Source organism: Macrobrachium nipponense, chromosome 17 (assembly GCF_015104395.2).
Source record: "Macrobrachium nipponense isolate FS-2020 chromosome 17, ASM1510439v2, whole genome shotgun sequence".
NCBI classification, from domain to species: domain Eukaryota; kingdom Metazoa; phylum Arthropoda; class Malacostraca; order Decapoda; family Palaemonidae; genus Macrobrachium; species Macrobrachium nipponense.
The window spans coordinates 43,934,896-43,953,850 of NC_087210.1; the positions used below are offsets into that span (position 1 = coordinate 43,934,896).

Genomic DNA, 18,955 nt, shown 5'->3' on the forward strand with positions numbered 1-18,955 from the left:
AGCTGAAGTTAGAGTGGCACTGGGAAAGATGAAAAATAGTAAAGCGGTGGGGGGACTGGATGGCATACCTGCAGAAGCCTTGAAGGCTCTTGATGAGGAAGGAATTGACATATTGTGGCAGTTAATGAAAAAGATTATGGAAAGTGAGATGATACCCGAAAAATGGAGAGAAAGTATAAAATCCCAATATTCAAAGAGAAAGGAATAAAGCTCGTCACATACACTGAAGGTATTTGAAAGAATTATGGATGAAAGATTATGGCAACAAGTTTTCATCGGTAGACAGCAACTAGGATTCATGAAGGGTCTCAGTACCGTGGGTGGTATTTTGGCTCTGAGACAAACTATGGAAAAGTACAGAGAAACAAAAGTTCTTGTATATGGCCTTTACAGACCTTGAGAAGGCATATGACAGAGTACCACGTCAGGAAATATGGAGATGTCTCAGGGAGAGAGGAGTGATGAAGTATGTCAGAATGATCAGGGAGATGTATAGAAATGTAAAGACCAGCGTCAGATCTACAGTTGGAAGAACAGAAAATTTCCAAGTTGGAGTCTGGCTACATCAGGGATCTGCTCTGAGCCCACTTCTGTTTAACATCATCTTGGATGTGTTAACAGAGGATGTCAGGGAGGAGCTACCATGGTGTCTGCTCTATGCAGATGACATAGTCTTGGTAGCCAAGAACAGGGAAGGACTGGAGGGGAAGCATGAAAGAGGGAGATATGCCTTGGAGAGTAGGTGTTTAAGAATAAGCAGGAAAAAGACAGAATATATGACAACCGAATTGGATGTCGACCAGCAAACAACAATCAAATTAGGCAAAGGAAACATCAAAAGGGTCCATAAATTCTAGTACCTTGGCTCGGTGATTGACAATGAGGGGAACATGGAAGAGGAAATTAACAACCAGATTCAGTGTGGTTGGAACAACTGGAGGAAGGTGTCTGGTGTCATAATATGTGATAGGAAAGTCCCTGCAAGATTAAAGGGTAGAGTGCACAAGGCAGTGGTCAGACCAGCAATGACATGGATTGGAAGCAGCACCTCTAAAGAAAACAGTGGGCAGAAAGTTGAACATAACCCAGATGAGGATGCTTAGGTGGATGAGTGGAGTAACCAAAAAGGACAGGGTTAGAAATGAACATATTAGGGGTACAGTAAAGGTCACTGAAGCATCAAAGAAAGTGCAAGAGGCAAGGTTAAGATGGTATGGCCATCTGATGAGAAGAGAAGAGCAACACATGGCAAGAGAAGTGAGGGACGTGGAGGTGGATGGAACACGAAGGAGAGGAAGACCTAAGACCAGGTGGAGAGTTGGCATTAGAGATGATATGAGGGAGAAGGGAGTACGGGAGGAAATGACACAGGACAGGTAGATGTAAGAGACTCATTAAAAACGGCGACCCCGAATAGTGATAAAGCTGGGAAGAAGACGTAGTTCTAATTTAATTTGAACTGAGTTCATGACGGGAACATTCTGAATCCCTCCATAGTGTGCACTCTTTTTCACTTTCCCTGTTAGAAGTAAGGTGTTGGTGCCCTCGTCTGTACGTAGCCCGAGCCCAGGACTGCCCTGCGACAGTTGGTAATGTCCGCTGCCAGGGTACCGGGTTGGTTCTCGGGTTCTGTTCCTTCAAACCTACTTCGCCCTTTTCATGGTCTGAATCTCATTTAAAGCATTCGCCAAAGGACTGTTAAAGCATTCGCATAAGGACTGTTTTGGTAAGCGTTAATGCTTGCTCCGTAAGCTCATATATCGCAGCCTGGGGCACTGCGTCAGGCAAGACAGGGAACTCCTTCCTAGGCAACTCTCTCTCTCTCCTTCACTAACTTGGCTTATTACAGCGAATTTTCTTCTTCTGTATGTTAGCGAGATGTTTTCCTTGTATTTTCCTCTTTGGCATGATGAAATTCTTGCTGAAACAAAGATGAACAAACGTAAATGCAAGGGAATGTCAGAGGTGAAACTCGAAGGTGTACTCTCTTTTTACAAAGACCATGTTAATAAATCATGATTGTTATGAATTTCATATTCATTTTTGGGTATAAATAAACCAAAACTATGTTATTTATTATAAATGAAGATCCCTTTGCTCAAAGATCATGGAAGAAGGGGGCGTTACTTACTATGCAACCCTCCCTCTCTCTCTTCACTAACTACGTTAATATCGCGTATATTATGATATTCTGTAATCATATTAGACCGAATTTTCTTCATCTTGTATGTTAGCAAGATGTTTTGCTTGTCTTTTCCTCATTGGCATGATGAAATTCTTGCCGAAACAAAGATAAACATACGTAAAAGTAAGCGAATGTCAGAGGGGAAACTCGAACGTGTAGACTACCTGGGGTTTGTGCTTGCACTGAATCGTGTTGGTACTTGGTAGCTGACTGTTTCCTTCTGTGACTCATGGAATCTCTACAGATGCCATTGATCATAATTTCCTTGACAATAATTATCTAAATTTACGATAACAGAAGAAATATTGCATTTTCTTGTACGGATCAATGTTTTTGGCTTATTGAGTTATGTTTACTAATTACCCTGTAACTACGAAAGTAAGAGGAATTTTGACGAAATATTTCGTATACGTATTCTCAATTGCCATTTTGCATTTTTCGCCCTATACCCCCATATATAGGGGTTCTGGCTGGCCCCCTTAATGGCTATAGAGCCCAGTTTTCGGCATAGAGGAATCCAGGATTTGTCGGACTTAATTAAATTAATTCGATACTACAAGACAGAAGGAAGTGGCAGTGGTTCCTTGGAATTTAGATACTACATATTGTGTTAAAATGGTTATCAGGCTCATGTTTTGAACCATTAAATGCTATTACTCTGAGAGATCTTGCTAAAAAACCCTTTTCCTGGAAACATTAGCTACCACAAAAAGGATTAGTGAGATCTATGCTTGAGAAAAAAAAGGTGTGTATTTCAGGGGGGAATGCAGTAGTATGCTTGGCTACGTTCTTTCATGATTAAAAGCTTGTCAGAAATTTTAGGTCTCCGAGTGACCAAGAGAGAGTCATGTCCCATGAGAGCCCCAAAGTTTTACCTTTACAGGAAAGCAATGATACAGGGCCTTTCATCGTCATTATGGTGTTCTGTTAACAGTCCCACATGTCTGCTGTCGAAAAATGGCCTGGCATTCTACCTTAGGGTTCTAATTACAGAAGCTCATTCCTGTCTAGGAGAGAACAATTTCCCATTGTGCAAAGTGAAGGCTCATGAAATTAGAGCCATAGCCACCTCTATGGCTTTTAAACATAATGTGTCTGCAATTTTGCAAACGACCTTCTGGAGGTGTAAGATGGTCTTTGCATCACAATATCTCAAGGAAGTCGAAATTATATGATAATGGCAGTACTTTGGGTCCTTATTTGGTGGCTGGCATAGGGTTGGGTGAGGAAGTATCCCTTCCATCCTTTCTTTGCCTTGAATTGTGTCTTTTCTTTGCCTGGAATTGTGGTGTTGGATTTTACAGGAGTTGGGGGGGTACTATGTACCAGGAGTTGGGGGGGTACTATGTACCAGAGTACCCTCCAGTCATTTTTGGTTGGGTGGTGTATACAGTGGTCCCCCAGTATTCGCGGGGGATGTGTACCAGACCCCCCCGTGAATAGTTAGAATCCGCGAATGTTTGGAACCCCTATAAAAACGCTAAAAACAGCCTATTTTGTTAGTTAAAACTTAAGAAAAACCACTAAAAATTTTCATACTTGGTTTTTTTAATAGTTTTATCACAAAAAGTGCATTTTATGATGAAATTGATAACAAAAACCAGGAATTTAAGGATATTTCTCATAGAAAAATACCGCGAATGCGCGAATTTTCCGCGAATAATGCAGGGAAACGTTCCCGAGAGAAATCCGCGAATGTGTGAGTCCACGAATCCGGAGAACGCGAATACGGGGGGTCCATTGTATTTTTTTTATTTTGGCGGTGTTAGGTGATGTTAATTTGTTCTGTTTTGTTGCTATGTACTGTGCTCTGGGCAGGGGCAACTTGTTGTCCTTGTCAACAATTGGAATCATCCTTGCTACAAGGCACCCACACTATAGTAGGCGACTTTCAGGTTTACTGCTGCACCACTATGAGATAATGAGTGCCATCTAGAGGCAGTATCTTCCTAAAGCAGCTCAGCTCATTTAGCAGGTAAGGAAAACTGGTATTGTTGCAATGTTAGCTGTCTTTTCTATGTTCAGTTCATAATCTTTACTATGTGTTGGAATAGATGTGTTAATGTATCCCAGCTCCTGTCAATGTGGAAATCCGCTATGTAATTACTGGGTAAGTTACTTAATTAAAAATGACATTTTTATAATAGAATAAAGTTTTAATTATACTTACCCTGTAATTACATAATTGGAGCCCTCCCTCCTCCCCACGCAAGAACCTGGGCATAAACAAATTGAAAGAGCCTCAGTGGTTTGGTCGGTTTGGTCTTGGAGTGTCACCTTGGTGGCCGCAAGTTCGATTCTCGGGCATTCCACCGAGGAGTCAAATGTGTATTTCTGGTGATAGAAGTTCACTCTTGACGTGGTTCAGAAGTTACGTAAAGCTGTTGGTACCGTTGCTGAATAACCACTGGTTCCATGCAACGTAAAAACACCATACAAACAAAAATAAACAAATTGAAGTCATGTTTGCTAGTTCTTCTGTTGCCCCAAAAGTGGGTGGAGCTTATCACCTAGCCGCTGGAAATAGCGCGAATTTTCACAATTCTAGCTGCTGATTGTAGAAACTTTTAGTTATGTAATTACTGGTAAGTATAATGAAAACTTTTTTTTTTATAAAAATCTTATTTTTTGAGGTTGCTGGGATGAATAGAGACACTCCCAATGCCCTTCAAGTCCAAGTTCATCCCCCAATAAGAATGGGAGGGGAGAAGTGGTGAAATATAATGCCAAAAATGCTGGGAAATGTAACTGAAGCATCCATCTTACAGCAAAGGGAGAGAGAGAGAGAGTTTATTGGTTGTCATTCACCTTTCCTGGGCATCACTGGGTTGGAATATGTTATCGGTGGGAGTTCCGTCTGACAGCTTGATGATAAGTGAAAATTGCCAGTAACCGAAAATTGGCGATTTATGGCGCCGATAACCAGTCAATAGCACCTCTGTTATTGCCGCTTATCATTAACTTGATTTTCAGGGCTGATCTCCAGTTAGTAGTGCTGTTAACCCTTTAACGCCGATTGGACGTATGGTACGTCGATAAAAAAAGTTTTTTTAGAAATTTGCAGAAAAATACTTATAGGCCTACCAGGCGAAAACTTTTGAATCACGCACCTTGGGGGATGCTGGGAGCTCACGGATCAAGGTGTTGTTTTTTTTTACAATCGTTACGCAGGCACGCAAGCGCGAATTTCTTTCTTCGCACTAAAAAGTATCAGTTAGACATCTCAGAAATTATTTCGTCACTTTGACATAATTTTTGCACCATTTTAAATTAGCCGTTACATGGAGTATTATATATGAAAATGTGTGCAATTTCATGTAAAATACAAAAAAAAAAATACTCATGATTGTAGCTTTTATCAGTTTTGAAATATTTTCAAACAAATAACGATAAGTGCCAAAATTTCAACCTTCGGTCAACTTTGACTCTACCGAAATGGTTGAAAAACGCAAATGTAAGCTAAAACTCTTATATTCTAGTAATATTCAATCATTTACCTTCATTTTGCAACAAATTTTTGATTTATGGTGAATTTGTGAAAAAAAAAAAAACATTTTCCTTACGTTAGCGCGGTAACTTCCGAAAAAAATAAGAAATTTGTTCGTCCAATTGTCGTAATATTTGCACCATTTTAAATTAGCCGTTACATAAAGTTTTATATCTGAAAATGTGCGCAATTTCATGTAGAATACAACAAAAAATGATTGAAGGTTGTAGCTTTTCTCATTTTTGAAATATTTGCATATAAATCACGATAAATAGAAAAAAACCACGTTTGGTCAACTTTGACCCTACCGAAATGGTTGAAAAATGCAATTGTAAGCTAAAAATCTTACAGTCTAGTAATAGTCAGTCATTTATCTTCATTTTGAAACAAATTGGAAGTGTCTAGCACAATATTTCGATTTATGGTGAATTTAAAAAAAAAAACTCCTTCCCTCCGCGCGCGGATTCTCCGCCACAAATCTCCGAAATGCGTACGTCGCATTCTCGTAATATTTGCTCTGTTTCATATTAGGTGTTTAATAGAGTTTTATATATGAAAATGTATGCAATTTCATGCAAAATACAACAAAAAATAATTGAAGGTTGTAGCTTTTCTCATTTTTGAAATATTTGCATATAAATAAAATATATAAAAAAAATTCGACATTCGGTCAAATTTAACTCGCCCGAAATGGTCAAAAACTGCATTTGTAAGCTAAAACTCTTACAGTATAGTAATATTCAATCATTTATCTTCATTTTGAAACAAATTGGAAGTCTCTAGAACAATATTTAGATTTATGGTGAATTTTTGAAAAAAAAAAAATTTCATGTCCGCACATTACGAATTCATGCATCATTTTCTGATAATATTTTCTTTGTGTTGCTTTGATTGTTTTACGATGTGTTACATACCAAAGTGATCGCAATTTAGTGTACAATGCAATGGAAAAAAATTAACTTGTTACCTTTAACCGTTTTGCTCACAGCGCGATTTAAATACAATTATATATGAAATTTGGTTTTTGCGCTATCATATATTGCATTATTTATATATGACAATGATATTTTTTTTTATTTCTGATGGTTGCATACTAAACTTCAGGCAATGAAAAAAAAAGGAGCCAAAAATGAACTCTTAATCTTGAAAACTAAGCGCGCTGTGATTTTTTGAAAAAATATTTTTTCCGCTTCGGCGCTCACTCCGAGACCCCCTCGGCATACGGGAGACAATTTTTATTATACCCCTTCGGCGTTAATGGGTTAAGCAGTTTATTAGTGGCGCTGGTCCCTTGTTAGCGGTACTGATCTCCGGTTAACGGTGCCATTAACCCTCTTACGCTGAAGCGGTAAAAAAAAATTGTCTCCCGTGTGCCGCAGGTGTTTCAGAGTGAGCGCGGAAGCGGAAAAAATATTTTTTTCAAAAAATCACAGCACGCTTAGTTTTCAAGATTAAGAGTTCATTTTTGGCTCCTTTTTTTGTCATTGGCTGAAGTTTAGTATGCAACCATCAGAAATGAAAAAAAATATCATCATATATAAATAATGCGATATATGATAGTGCAAAAACAAAATTTCATATATAATTGTATTCAAATCGCGCTGTGCGCAAAACAGTTAAAGGTAACAAGTTACTTTTTTTTCCGTTGTAATGTACACTAAATTGCGATCATTTTGTTATATAACACATTGTAAAACGATAAAAGCAACACAGAGAAAATATTATCACAAAATAATGCATGAATTCGTAACGCGCGGACATAAACAAATATTTTTTTCAAAAATTCACCATAAATCTAAATATTGTCCTAGAGACTTCCAATTTCTTTCAAAATGAAGACAAATGATTGAATATTACTATACTGTAAGAGTATTAGCTTACAATTGCAGTTTTCGACCATATCTGACGAGTTAAAGTTGACCGAATGTTGAATTTTTTTTATATATATATTTTTTATATGAAATTATTTCTGAAATAAGAAAAGCTACAACTTTCAAATATTTTTCGTTTTATTCTACATAAAATTGTGCACATTTTCATATATAAAACTCTATGAAATGCCTAATATGAAACGGAGCAAATATTCCGAGAATGGTACGTCCGCATTTTAGAGATTTGTGGCGGAGAATCCGCGCGCGGAGGGAAGGAAAGATTTTTTTAAAAATTCACCATAAATCTAAATATTTTACTAGAGACTTCGAATTTGTTTCAAGATGAAGATAAATGACTGAATATTACTAGACTGTAAGAGTTTTAGCTTACAATTGCGTTTTTCGACCATTTCGGTAGAGTCAAAGTTGACCGAACGTGGTTTTTTTTCTATTTATCGTGATTTATATGCAAATATTTAAAAAATTAGAAAAGCTACAACCTTCAATTATTCTTTGTTGTATTCTACATGAAATTGTGCACATTTTCATATATCAAACTTTATGTAACCGCTAATTTAAAATGGTGCAAACATTACCACAATCGCACGTATGATTTTTTCAGAAGAGTTACCGCGCGGACATAAAGAAAATGTTATTTTTTTCATAAATTCACCATAAATCGAAATATTGTGCTAGAGACTTCCAATTTGTTGCAAAATGAAGGTAAATGCTTGAATATTACTAGAATATAAGAGTTTTAGCTTACAATTGCGTTTTTCGACCATTTTGGTAGAGTCAAAGTTGACCGAAGGTTGAAATTTTGGCAATTATCGTTATTTATATGAAAATATCTCAAAAATGATAAAAGCTACAACCATGGGTTGTTTTTAGTTGTATTGTGCATGAAATTGCGCACATTTCCATATATAAAACTTTATATAACGGCTAATTTTAAAATGGTGCAAACATTACCACAATCGCATGTATGATTTTTTTCGGAAGAGTTACCGCACGGACGTAAGGAAAAAGTTTTTTCATAAATTCACCATAAATCGAAATATTGTGCTAGAGACTTCCAATTAGTTGCAAAATTAAGGTAAATGATTGAATATTACTAAAATATAAGAGGTTTAGCTTACAATTGCGTTTTTCGACCATTTCGGTAGAGTCAAAGTTGACCGAAGGTTGAAATTTTGGCAATTATCGTTATATGAAAATATCTCAAAAATTATAAAAGCTACAATCATGAGTATTTTATTGTTGTATTTTACATAAAAATGCGCATATTTTCATATATAATACTTCATGTAACGGCTAATTTACAATGGTACAAAAATTATGTCAAAGTGACGAAATAATTTCTGAGATATGTCACAGATACTTTTTAGTGCGGCAAGAAAGAAATTCGCGCTTGCGCGCCTGCGTAACGATTGTAAACAAAACAACACCTTGCTCCGTGAACTCCCAGCATCCCCCAAGGCGCGTGATTCAAAAGTTTTAGGCTGGTAGGCCTATAAGTATTTTTCCGCGAAATTAAAAAATAAACTTTTGTAAGTCGACGTAAAATACGTCCAGTCGGCACACGGAAGACAAAAAATGTCGACGTAAAGTACGTCCAGTCGGCGTAAGAGGGTTAACCCTCTTATGCCGAAGCGGTAAAAAAAAAATTGTCTCCCATGTGCCGGAGGTGTTTCAGAGTGAGCGCGGACGGAAAAAATATTTTTTTCAAAAAATCACAGCGCGCTTAGTTTTCAAGATTAAGAGTTCATTTTTAGCTCCTTTTTTTGTCATTGACTGAAGTTTAGTATGCAACCATCAGAAATGAAAAAAATTATCATCATATATAAATAATGCGATATATGATAGTGCAAAAACAAAATTTCATATATAATTGTATTCAAATCGCGCTGTGCGCAAAACAGTTAAAGGTAACAAGTTACTTTTTTTTCGTTGTAATGTACACTAAATTGCAATCATTTTGGTATATAACACAATGTAAAACGATAAAAGCAACACAGAGAAAATATTATCACAAAATAATGCATGAATTCGTAACGCGCGGACGTAAACAAATATTTTTTTCAAAAATTCACCATAAATCTAAATATTGTCCTAGAGACTTCCAATTTCTTTCAAAATGAAGACAAATGATTGAATATAACTATACTGTAAGAGTATTAGCTTAAAATTGCAGTTTTCGACCATATCTGACGAGTTAAAGTTGACCGAATGTCGAATTTTTTATATATATATTTTATATGCAATTATTTTGGAAATAAGAAAAGCTACAACCTTCAAATATTTTTCGTTTTATTCTACATAAAATTGCGCACATTTTCATTTATAAAACTCTATGAAATGCCTAATATGAAACGGAGCAAATATTCCGAGAATGGTACGTACGCATTTCGGAGATTTGTGGCGGAGAATCCGTGCGCGGAGGGAAGGAAAGATTTTTTTTAAAATTCACCATAAATCTAAATATTTTGCTAGAGACTTTGAATTTGTTTCAAGATGAAGATAAATGACTGAATATTACTAGACTGTAAGAGTTTTAGCTTACAATTGCGTTTTTCGACCATTTCGGTAGAGTCAAAGTTGACCGAACGTGGTTTTTTTTTCTATTTATCGTGATTTATATGCAAATATTTAAAAAATTAGAAAAGCTACAACCTTCAATTATTTTTTGTTGTATTCTACATGAAATTGTGCACATTTTCAGATATAAAACTTTATGTAACGGCTAATTTAAAATGGTGCAAACATTACCACAATCGCACGTATCTAGAGACTTCCAATTAGTTGCAAAATTAAGGTAAATGGTTGAATATTACTAAAATATAAGAGTTTTAGCTTACAATTGCGTTTTTAGACCATTTCGGTCAAATTTGACCGAAGGTTGAAATTTTGGCAATTATCGTTATTTATATGAAAATATCTCAAAACTGATAAAAGCTACAACCATGAGTATTTTATTGTTGTATTCTACATAAAAATGCGCACATTTTCATATATAATACTTCATGTAACGGCTAATTTACAATGGTACAAAAATTATGTCAAAGTGACGAAATAATTTCCGAGATGTGTCACAGATACTTTTTAGTGCGGCAAGAAAGAAATTTGCGCTTGCGCGCCTGCGTAACGATTGTAAACAAAACAACACCTTGAACTCCCAGTATCCCCCAAGGCGCGTGATTCAAAAGTTTTAGGCTGGTAGGCCTATAAGTATTTTTCCGCGAATTAAAAAAAAAAACTTTTGTAAGTCGACGTAAAATACGTCCAGTCGGCACACGGGACACAAAAAATGTCGACGTAAAATACGTCCAGTCGGTGTAAGAGGGTTAAGCGGGTTATTAGTGCTATCGTCACTAATTTTTAGTTAGCTGTGATTTTAGGTCAGTGGTGCTTGGCCAGGAATGGAACCCATACCATTAACTGGGGACTGCGTTATTGATGTAATGTTCTCAGTGAAGGAAAATGAATACCAAAATATGTCCTTTTCTTAAAGAAGTATTTGTGAGATGAATTATGATTTATTCCTCAGAGTAAAAATTGCAAAATTGAATATAAAATTTATAGTAATGAACCTTTAATAAATGAGCGTCTTTTTCACATAAGTAATAATAATGAAAATAATAATAGTGATTATAATGATGAAACACTATTCTATGATAGGAATAATGTAATTTCAAAGTAGTTAGGTAGTTCTCTTCTTTTGAAATATACAGAGGTATGTATGTCTTGCATTGTTCTTGATATTGATCGAAGAAAGTGCCTCTCACTCACTTGTTACCTATTCACTTGGTGAATAGGTAACAAGCTATTTTGATGTTGAGCTCCAATAGGAGTAGCATACATATGTACTTCTTAAAGTAGCATGATTGTATTAGGTAGCTTAATATTACAGTGAGGATAGAACAAAGCACTTGAAGAACAGGACTCAAGTATGTACAGGGACTCAGTTAATGGCAATCCAGTTTTATGGCGCTTGTCTAGCGTCATAAAATTGGTGATTTATTTTATGGCGCCATAATGGGGCAAGTTTCAGTTATCGGCACCCTTAGTTGCTGATAATAGTGATGGCACCATAACATACCTATCAGAGGCGCCATTAACCGGTTATCGGCACCATTAACCGAAACGTGACACCATAAATAGTCAAGTTTCGGTAAATGGTGGTTTTCGCACATCTGCAACCTGCTGAGAATAGAACTCCTGCCGATAACTGGGGACTGCCGGTACGTATCAATAATTGGGAGCTTTTAGACTTTGATGAGAGGAAGTTCTTGGTTCATATGAAACCAGAGAAAGTAGTATTTGATTTTTGTTTCATTAATGCAAACTTGATGTTTTTACTTGGTGCCCTCCTCCCAATTTCTGATTGGCACACATCTTTAGTCCTTAGGTGGTGAAAAATGAAAATTTTACCAGGCAAGACCCCCCTCAGCGAGGAAGGTTTTGCCTATCTTGCAATTACTACTTCGGTAACTTTGACTAAAAATTCAGTGGTCTGTTTTGACAGTCATCCACAATGGTTATAGTTAAAGTATAAGTTTTATTTCCATGAAACATAAATTGAAAGAAAATATGATAGATTTTCATTTGCTTTTTTTATTTTTTCTTCAGATTGCAGAATGGTTTACTCCTGAGTTTTTAAACCTTCATGGAGTGTATGCTATCAAGGAGGAAGAACCATTTCTGTTGCGAGTCTTCACTCGGAATCATGAGTCTACGAATAGAGGCATCAGAAAGAAAGGAGGTCGTAAGGTAAGGTGTTAAAATATGGTATGCTAATATTTCCTTGACTTTTTATCATAAGATTACTGAATTAATTGAGTTTCATTGAAGATATACTATAGCATTACTGGAAGTTGTGGGGAACCCTGATCTTAAGTTACTTTTTGTAGAATTGTTTAAATTTTCATGTATAGTACAGTAGTATTTTAAAATGTAAGTTTTGACAGTAGCCAATGTTTATCCTCAAAAGAAGTTACTTTTATGGTCCCCCCAGGGCACCACAAGGCAAACCAACCAATCTCGAAGAATTCTCTTATAATTAGTCTGGGCCAGAGTAGTGCTTGTTGGCACAATGATTGAATATATATAAAGGACTAAAGACAAGAGGGTTCTATCTCTTTGTCCACAGCAGCTACCTCTGCTCTTCCTTCTCACAGATGTGGCAACAATGTGTATGTGGCAATAATGTGTATTTTGGCCATTTTCCTCATTACTCACTAGGTATGTGACAAGAATAGAAGTATCAGGGCTTCGCTCCTGGATACTTTTCCTGAGATTTTATTTTATTTACTATGGAATAATTCAGCAAAGAGGAATGTTAAGTGCATAGGGTAGGGTCAAGACCATGTGAAAAGTTTTAGTTCCTTAAAATTTTAATTCCTTAAAATTTTAATTGGTAGGCTTATATTGATAATGAAAGTGCTGTTCTGGTTTTTTCTTGTCTAACAATGTGATATTTTATTTAAAAATAATTTAATACTTTGTTCCTACATGATATACAAACCATCGGTCCTTTACATTAGGAATTACTTTCGGCGTAGCTGGAATTATGGCCGTTAAATTCCTGAACAATGTGGTTAGGCAGCAGAAGTTCGCACTTCTGCTGCTAGTCCTAGAGGTTCTGCCCCTAAGACTAGTTCCATGTTGGGCGCTCGTTTGCGTGTCCCCGAGTGCATGTAATCTTCGGATTCGTGTGCATCCAGAGTCGTTGATGCTGAGTCTGCTCTCCTTCATGACTCGGGCACAGGGTAGAAGAAAGGAGCGAGTTGGTCAGGTGACTCGTGCCTTGTCAGTGATCGCTCTTGGGGTGATTGCTCAGTTCGCAGAGTTGACGTGACGATCCTGCTGGACTGTCCACGCAGAGACTGGTGGAGGCTCCCATCCAGTCCTCTTGAGAGGTTTTGGCCTCGACGAGGACTTGGACGAGTCGGAGGACGGTATTGGCTCTCTCAAGTCAGGTGCACGCTCCGCCCCACCCAGACGACGGTCACGTTCGTGCGACCAACCAGTCTCGGTGGTGGCAGACGCTTCGCCTGCCATACGAGAGTTTTGTAGCCCTCCTTGGGGAAGCGTTCTCTCCGCTGCTGCTCCGTCAGGTCCTCCTTCCCAGGTTGGTTGGGGCCTGCTGCTTCGACAGCTGCCACAGCCCCGTACTGGTTGAGAGAACCTTCTGCCATCCTGAGGAAGTTGGCGAAGAAGAAGAGGAGGGTGTCGTCGTCATCTTCTTCGTCTTCGTCGTCATCTTCTGCCACCTCTTCCTCTTCAACTTCGAAGGCCCCCAACCAAGAAAGAAGAAGGTGGCCTCCCCCCCGCCCCCTCCCCCAAGAAGTTTTGCACAGGGACTTCTAAGGGTCTGTTTTGCTTTGGTGAGACAGGTGGGTCTTCCGCTGATCCTCACGTTCCTCTGGGAACGGGGCCCGTCTCTCCTTCCTCAGGGAAGAAGAAGAGAGGGAGAACCTGCAACAATTGTGCATCATGGCAAGGGCAATGCAACGATTTGCACAAGACATCGACGATAATATGGTTTGAGCTGTCGAGTTTAGCAACCGTGTTGACGGGGTTATGTCCTTGTACAAGGGCATTTTGCAGCAAAAGAACAAACAATGACAGCAACTACCCATCACCATGTTCTTCTCTAAGGTAAAAACCCCAGCTACACCATCAGCGCCTCCAGCAGAAGAGTCTCCAAGTGAACCTGAAGCCTCAACAAGTGGAGTTGGAGCCTCTTTTCTGCCACCACCAACCTCTCCGCCTCTCTCAGAAGCAAATGGTGACGATCCAGCGCCGATATATGACGTTGAGGCACTTCCCAAACTGATTTAAAGGCCTCATTTTACTGTGCAGTAACATCATCATCATCATATCATCATCATCATCATCATATTCATCAAACTGTACAGGTCTGTCATCGTCGTCATCATCATTGTCATCATCGTCATTGTCATTGTCGTCGTCGTCATAACTGGAGTCAAGTCTCAAGATACTACTGTCATTGGTGAGTGTAGAACACCATAATACATATCGTATTAGAGAGAGAGAGAGAGAGAGAGAGAGAGAGAGAGAGAGAGAGAGAGAGAGAGAGAGAGAGAATGTATAATATTAAGGTTTTATAATTAAATAGATTTAAGTAAAATATATGTGAGTGAGTGAATGCATAATATTAAGGTTTTATAATGAAATAGATTTAAGTAAAGTATATATATTATAAAGTATAAATATACACATTTTAAACATTTTGGTACCCATACACACAATACAGAAATTCCTAGGGGGGCCAATTTTACTTCACAGATTTTCACCTATGGGGGGGATTCCGGTCCCCATTAACTGCAATAAATGAGGGATCATTGTAAGGAGGATAATAATAATAAAGGGATTTTGACGTAGGAAAAATCTATTTCTGGGTGATTGGCTCGTGTCGCCCTATGAAATATCCTTAAGATCATTATTTCTAGGTAAAATTAATCTAAAATTACCAGAGAAAAACAAAATTAAGAAAATGTCAGTAAAACTGACTCGCTCACTCTATAAAAGAAGTGTCGGTATGTGAAAATAGGCGAGTGGGATCACCACCACGAGTCATTCACCATTTAGACCTTCCAACATAAAATCCCCACCAGAGAGAGCTGATACTAAAGGGTGATGCGGCCGCTACTACTACTACTACCGACGCCACGGACAGCAGCGCCCCTAGCGGTCATCCTTAATCTATGAACATCATGTCCTGCAGGGTGGGTAAAAGAAAACAGGGTGGGTTTCATAGGGCGACACGAGCCAATCACCCAGAAATAGATTTTTCCTACGTCAAAATCCCTTTTCTGGGCTCAGCTCGTGTCGGCCTATGAAATAGTACCAGAGAAACAGACAAGATGGGAATAAGGACAAATGAAACCCAATAGTAAAAAGAGATATATAATATAAGTGAATCAGGGACATTACAGTATACAAACAAAGTACTTAAAGCTAACTTATCCTAAACAATGGTATGATAAAGAAAGCAATCCATATAAAGTACTTAAAATTAACTTATATTAGACATAGTAATACATAATAGTGTAATGGCAAAAACAATAAAGAATGATTCACTTAATTAAGATATTTACAAAATATACAAACACATTGTGTTCTACCCTAGCATAAAAATAAGGGTAGAAACACTGAAGTACATTATATGTACATAACGTGGATGTCCCTAGCAAAAAAATAAGGGACAATCCACCAGTATGATTCTAGCGGCTAAGGCTAGAGTATTCCGAGTAGCATGGCAATAGGGTGAGGCATGTTGGACGAGGTAGGTAGAAAGGAGACCTGGATCTAAACTACAACTACTATGCAGTATCAGGAGAAACAATGTTTCCCGCTGCTACTGCAGAAAATTTTAAAGATTCCAAGGACTTTAGGTAATGACGTTTAAAGACTGTCGGTGATTTCCATCCAGTATACTTTTTAAGATCCTCAAAGTTCATATGTTGGAAGTAATTAATTGAGGTGGCTACTCCTCTGATGTCATGTGCTTTTGGAAATGAATCAGGGTTGGCTTGTTTAATGAAGTAAAGGATCTGTTGTCTGATTCCTTTTACTGATAAAGTGCCACCTTTTTCTCTCATAAAGAGAGAACCTGAGGATCTAGAGGATGTACGAGATAGAAAGGCTCTTAAAGTTGATACTGGGCAGAGAGAAGGATCTTGCGGAAGTGGGATGACTTTCCAAGGAGCCCACCTTGCAAGGGGATCCTCATTTTTAGCTAAAAAGCTACGATCCGGGGAAAGTAGAACTTCTCCTGAGGGGAGGAATTCCACATGACCCGCATCTCTGGATAGAGCCGACAGTTCTGAAATTCTGGCTCCTGAAGCCAGGCTTAACAAAAAATAACCTCTTTCTAAGAAGCATTATGAATGTGCAAGACGAGTTGTCAGTATCTGAGGCTAGTTTGAGGACATCATTTAAGAACCATGAAACTGCAGTAGGCCTTTGAGAAGGTCTAAGCCTAGCACAGGCTTTGGGAATAGACGTAAAGTAAGATTCTGTTAGGTCTATCTGGAAACCCAACTGAAAGATTTTCTTCAAAGCCGATTTATGAGTAGTAATAGTGCTAGCTGCTAAGCCTTTTTCAAACAAGGATCTGAAAAAGGATATAGCTAAGTTAACTGTCATGGTTGTAGTGTTTGATTCTTTCAGGAAGGATGCTAGTTTTTTAACAGCTGAGTCATATTGCCTAATAGTTGACTCTCTTTTATCTGATTCTAGAAAGAGGATGTTTTGTGGATCAATGTTAGCATCTTTTTTAGCCGCAAACTTCATGAAGTCCATAAAGTTAGGGTCTGAAGAATTCCTAAGGAAGCGAACACAGTCCTCATTTGTACTGATTGCGACAGCTTGGGATTGGGAATCCGTTGAGGTCGGAGACCCAACTCCAGAAGCAGAGGATACCAGTTGCTTTTCGGCCAGTCTGGAGCAATCAGAGCTACTAGTCCCTTGAAAGTCCTCAGCTTGCTCAAGACTTTCAAAAGAAGATTCACTCGAGGAAAAACATAAATTTTCCTCCATTGATTCCAGTCTAACGACAGGGCGTCCGTGGCATAAGCCAGAGGGTCCAGGTTGGGGGCCACATAGCAAGGGAGCTTGTGGTTCGCTTGTGAGGCGAAGAGATCTACTTGGAGACCTGGGACTCTCCGGCATATCCACTGGAATGACCTGTCGTCCAGGGACCATTCTGATTCCAGGGGGACTGACCGGGACAAAGCGTCTGCTATCACATTTCTTACCCCCGCCAGGTGAGTGGCGGACAGATGCCATCTGTGTTTGTCTGCTAGTGCAAAGATGGCTATCATGACATGATTCACGTGTTTGGATTTGGACCCTCCTCTGTTGATGCAATGTACTACCACTGCACTGTCCAAAAACTAGTCTTAGATGAGACTTCTTCGGGGGAAGGAGTCTCTTCAGGGTAAGAAATACTGCCATTGCTTCCAGGACGTTTATGTGAAGCTGGCGGAACTGAACTGACCAAGTCCCCTGAACTTGCTTGAATTGAGAATATCCCCCCCACCCGGACAGGGAGGCATCCGTGTGAATGGTTAACACTGGAAGGGGATATTGAAGGGGTACTAATTTGGCCAGATTCTTCACTTTTGTCCATGGACGGAGCTGATTGCGAAGGATCTGTGGAATTACTGACAACTTGTCTCGAGATTTGACGTTTGCTCTCGATCGCCAAACTCGATTTATATCTTTCAGCCTTGCTTTCAGGAGGATGTCTGTCACTGAGGCAAACTGAAGAGAACCTAGGATTCTTTCCTGGTTTCTCCTTGATGTTTGTTTGCATTTGAGAAATTGTTTCACAGACTTGGCTATTTCTTTCCTTTTGACCACCGGAATTGACAGATTGTGGGAAGACAAATCCCATTGGATTCCTAGCCACTGAAAACGAGACTCCGGAGTGAGTCTGGATTTCGTTTTGTTTATCTGGAACCCCAGATGTTCCAGAAATTGAACTACCTTCTTCGTGGCTTTGAGACATTCCTCGACCGTTGGTGCCCAGATCAACCAATCGTCGAGGTATGCTGCTACCATTATCCCTTGAGTTCTCAACCACTTCTGCTACTTTCGTGAATACCCTGGGGGCTACATTCAGACCGAAGGGCATCACTTTGAATGAGAACGTCTGATTTCCTAGTTTGAAGCCTAGGAATGGACGGAAGTGTCTGGCTATAGGGATATGATAGTATGCGTCTGTAAGATCGATGGAGGTTGTGACGGCCCCACGGGGAAGTAAGGTCCGTACCTGCGAGATGGTGAGCATTTTGAACTTGTCGCAACGAATGAAAGAGTTTAGCTTTGACAAGTCTAAGATTACCCTTCTTTTTGTTGAGCCTTTCTTTGGCACGCTGAATAAGCGACCTTGAAATTTTAGATGCTTGACTCTCGCAATAGCTCCTTTCTGAAGGAGTTCCTCCGCATAATCTGTCAATTCCTTTGATGGTTCCTGATAGAATGATTTGATTGGAGGGAGGATCTTTGATCCAACTCCAACCCAACCCTTTGGACACGATGCTCTGTGCCCATTTGCTGAACCCCCACCTGTGACGGAAGAGGAACAGCCTCCCTCCTACCTGGGGAGCCTCACTGTTGTTGGGCGGGTTGACCTCCGCGCCCTCCTCTGAAGTGTTTACCTCTTGCAGCTCTTCCTGTGCCACGTTGGCGAAAGTGGCCCCTCGCCCTGCTACCCCTAGAGAACCTATTAAAGGTTGGGTAGGCCTGGCTTTCGTACATTGAATTGAAGGCCGGCGAGACTGCGTAAGAGGTGGATGGTTGACTCTGAGGAGACAACAGGAGGATGGGTTGCGTCTGCTTTGAAGTAGACGGCTGTCTCTGTTGTGTAACTGGGACGGG

At 39.1% G+C, this 18,955-nt stretch overlaps 1 protein-coding gene across 1 annotated transcript in view; it reads left to right on the forward strand.

Moving 5' to 3' along the window:
- The window catches only part of LOC135196204 (uncharacterized), a 346,278-nt gene that overhangs the window by 65,044 nt on the left and 262,279 nt on the right, over positions 1 to 18,955 (forward strand). The window contains exon 3 of the mRNA XM_064222815.1: positions 12,173 to 12,313. Within this exon, the coding sequence (XP_064078885.1) occupies positions 12,173 to 12,313 (141 nt within the window). The remainder of the gene's footprint in view (positions 1 to 12,172; positions 12,314 to 18,955) is intronic.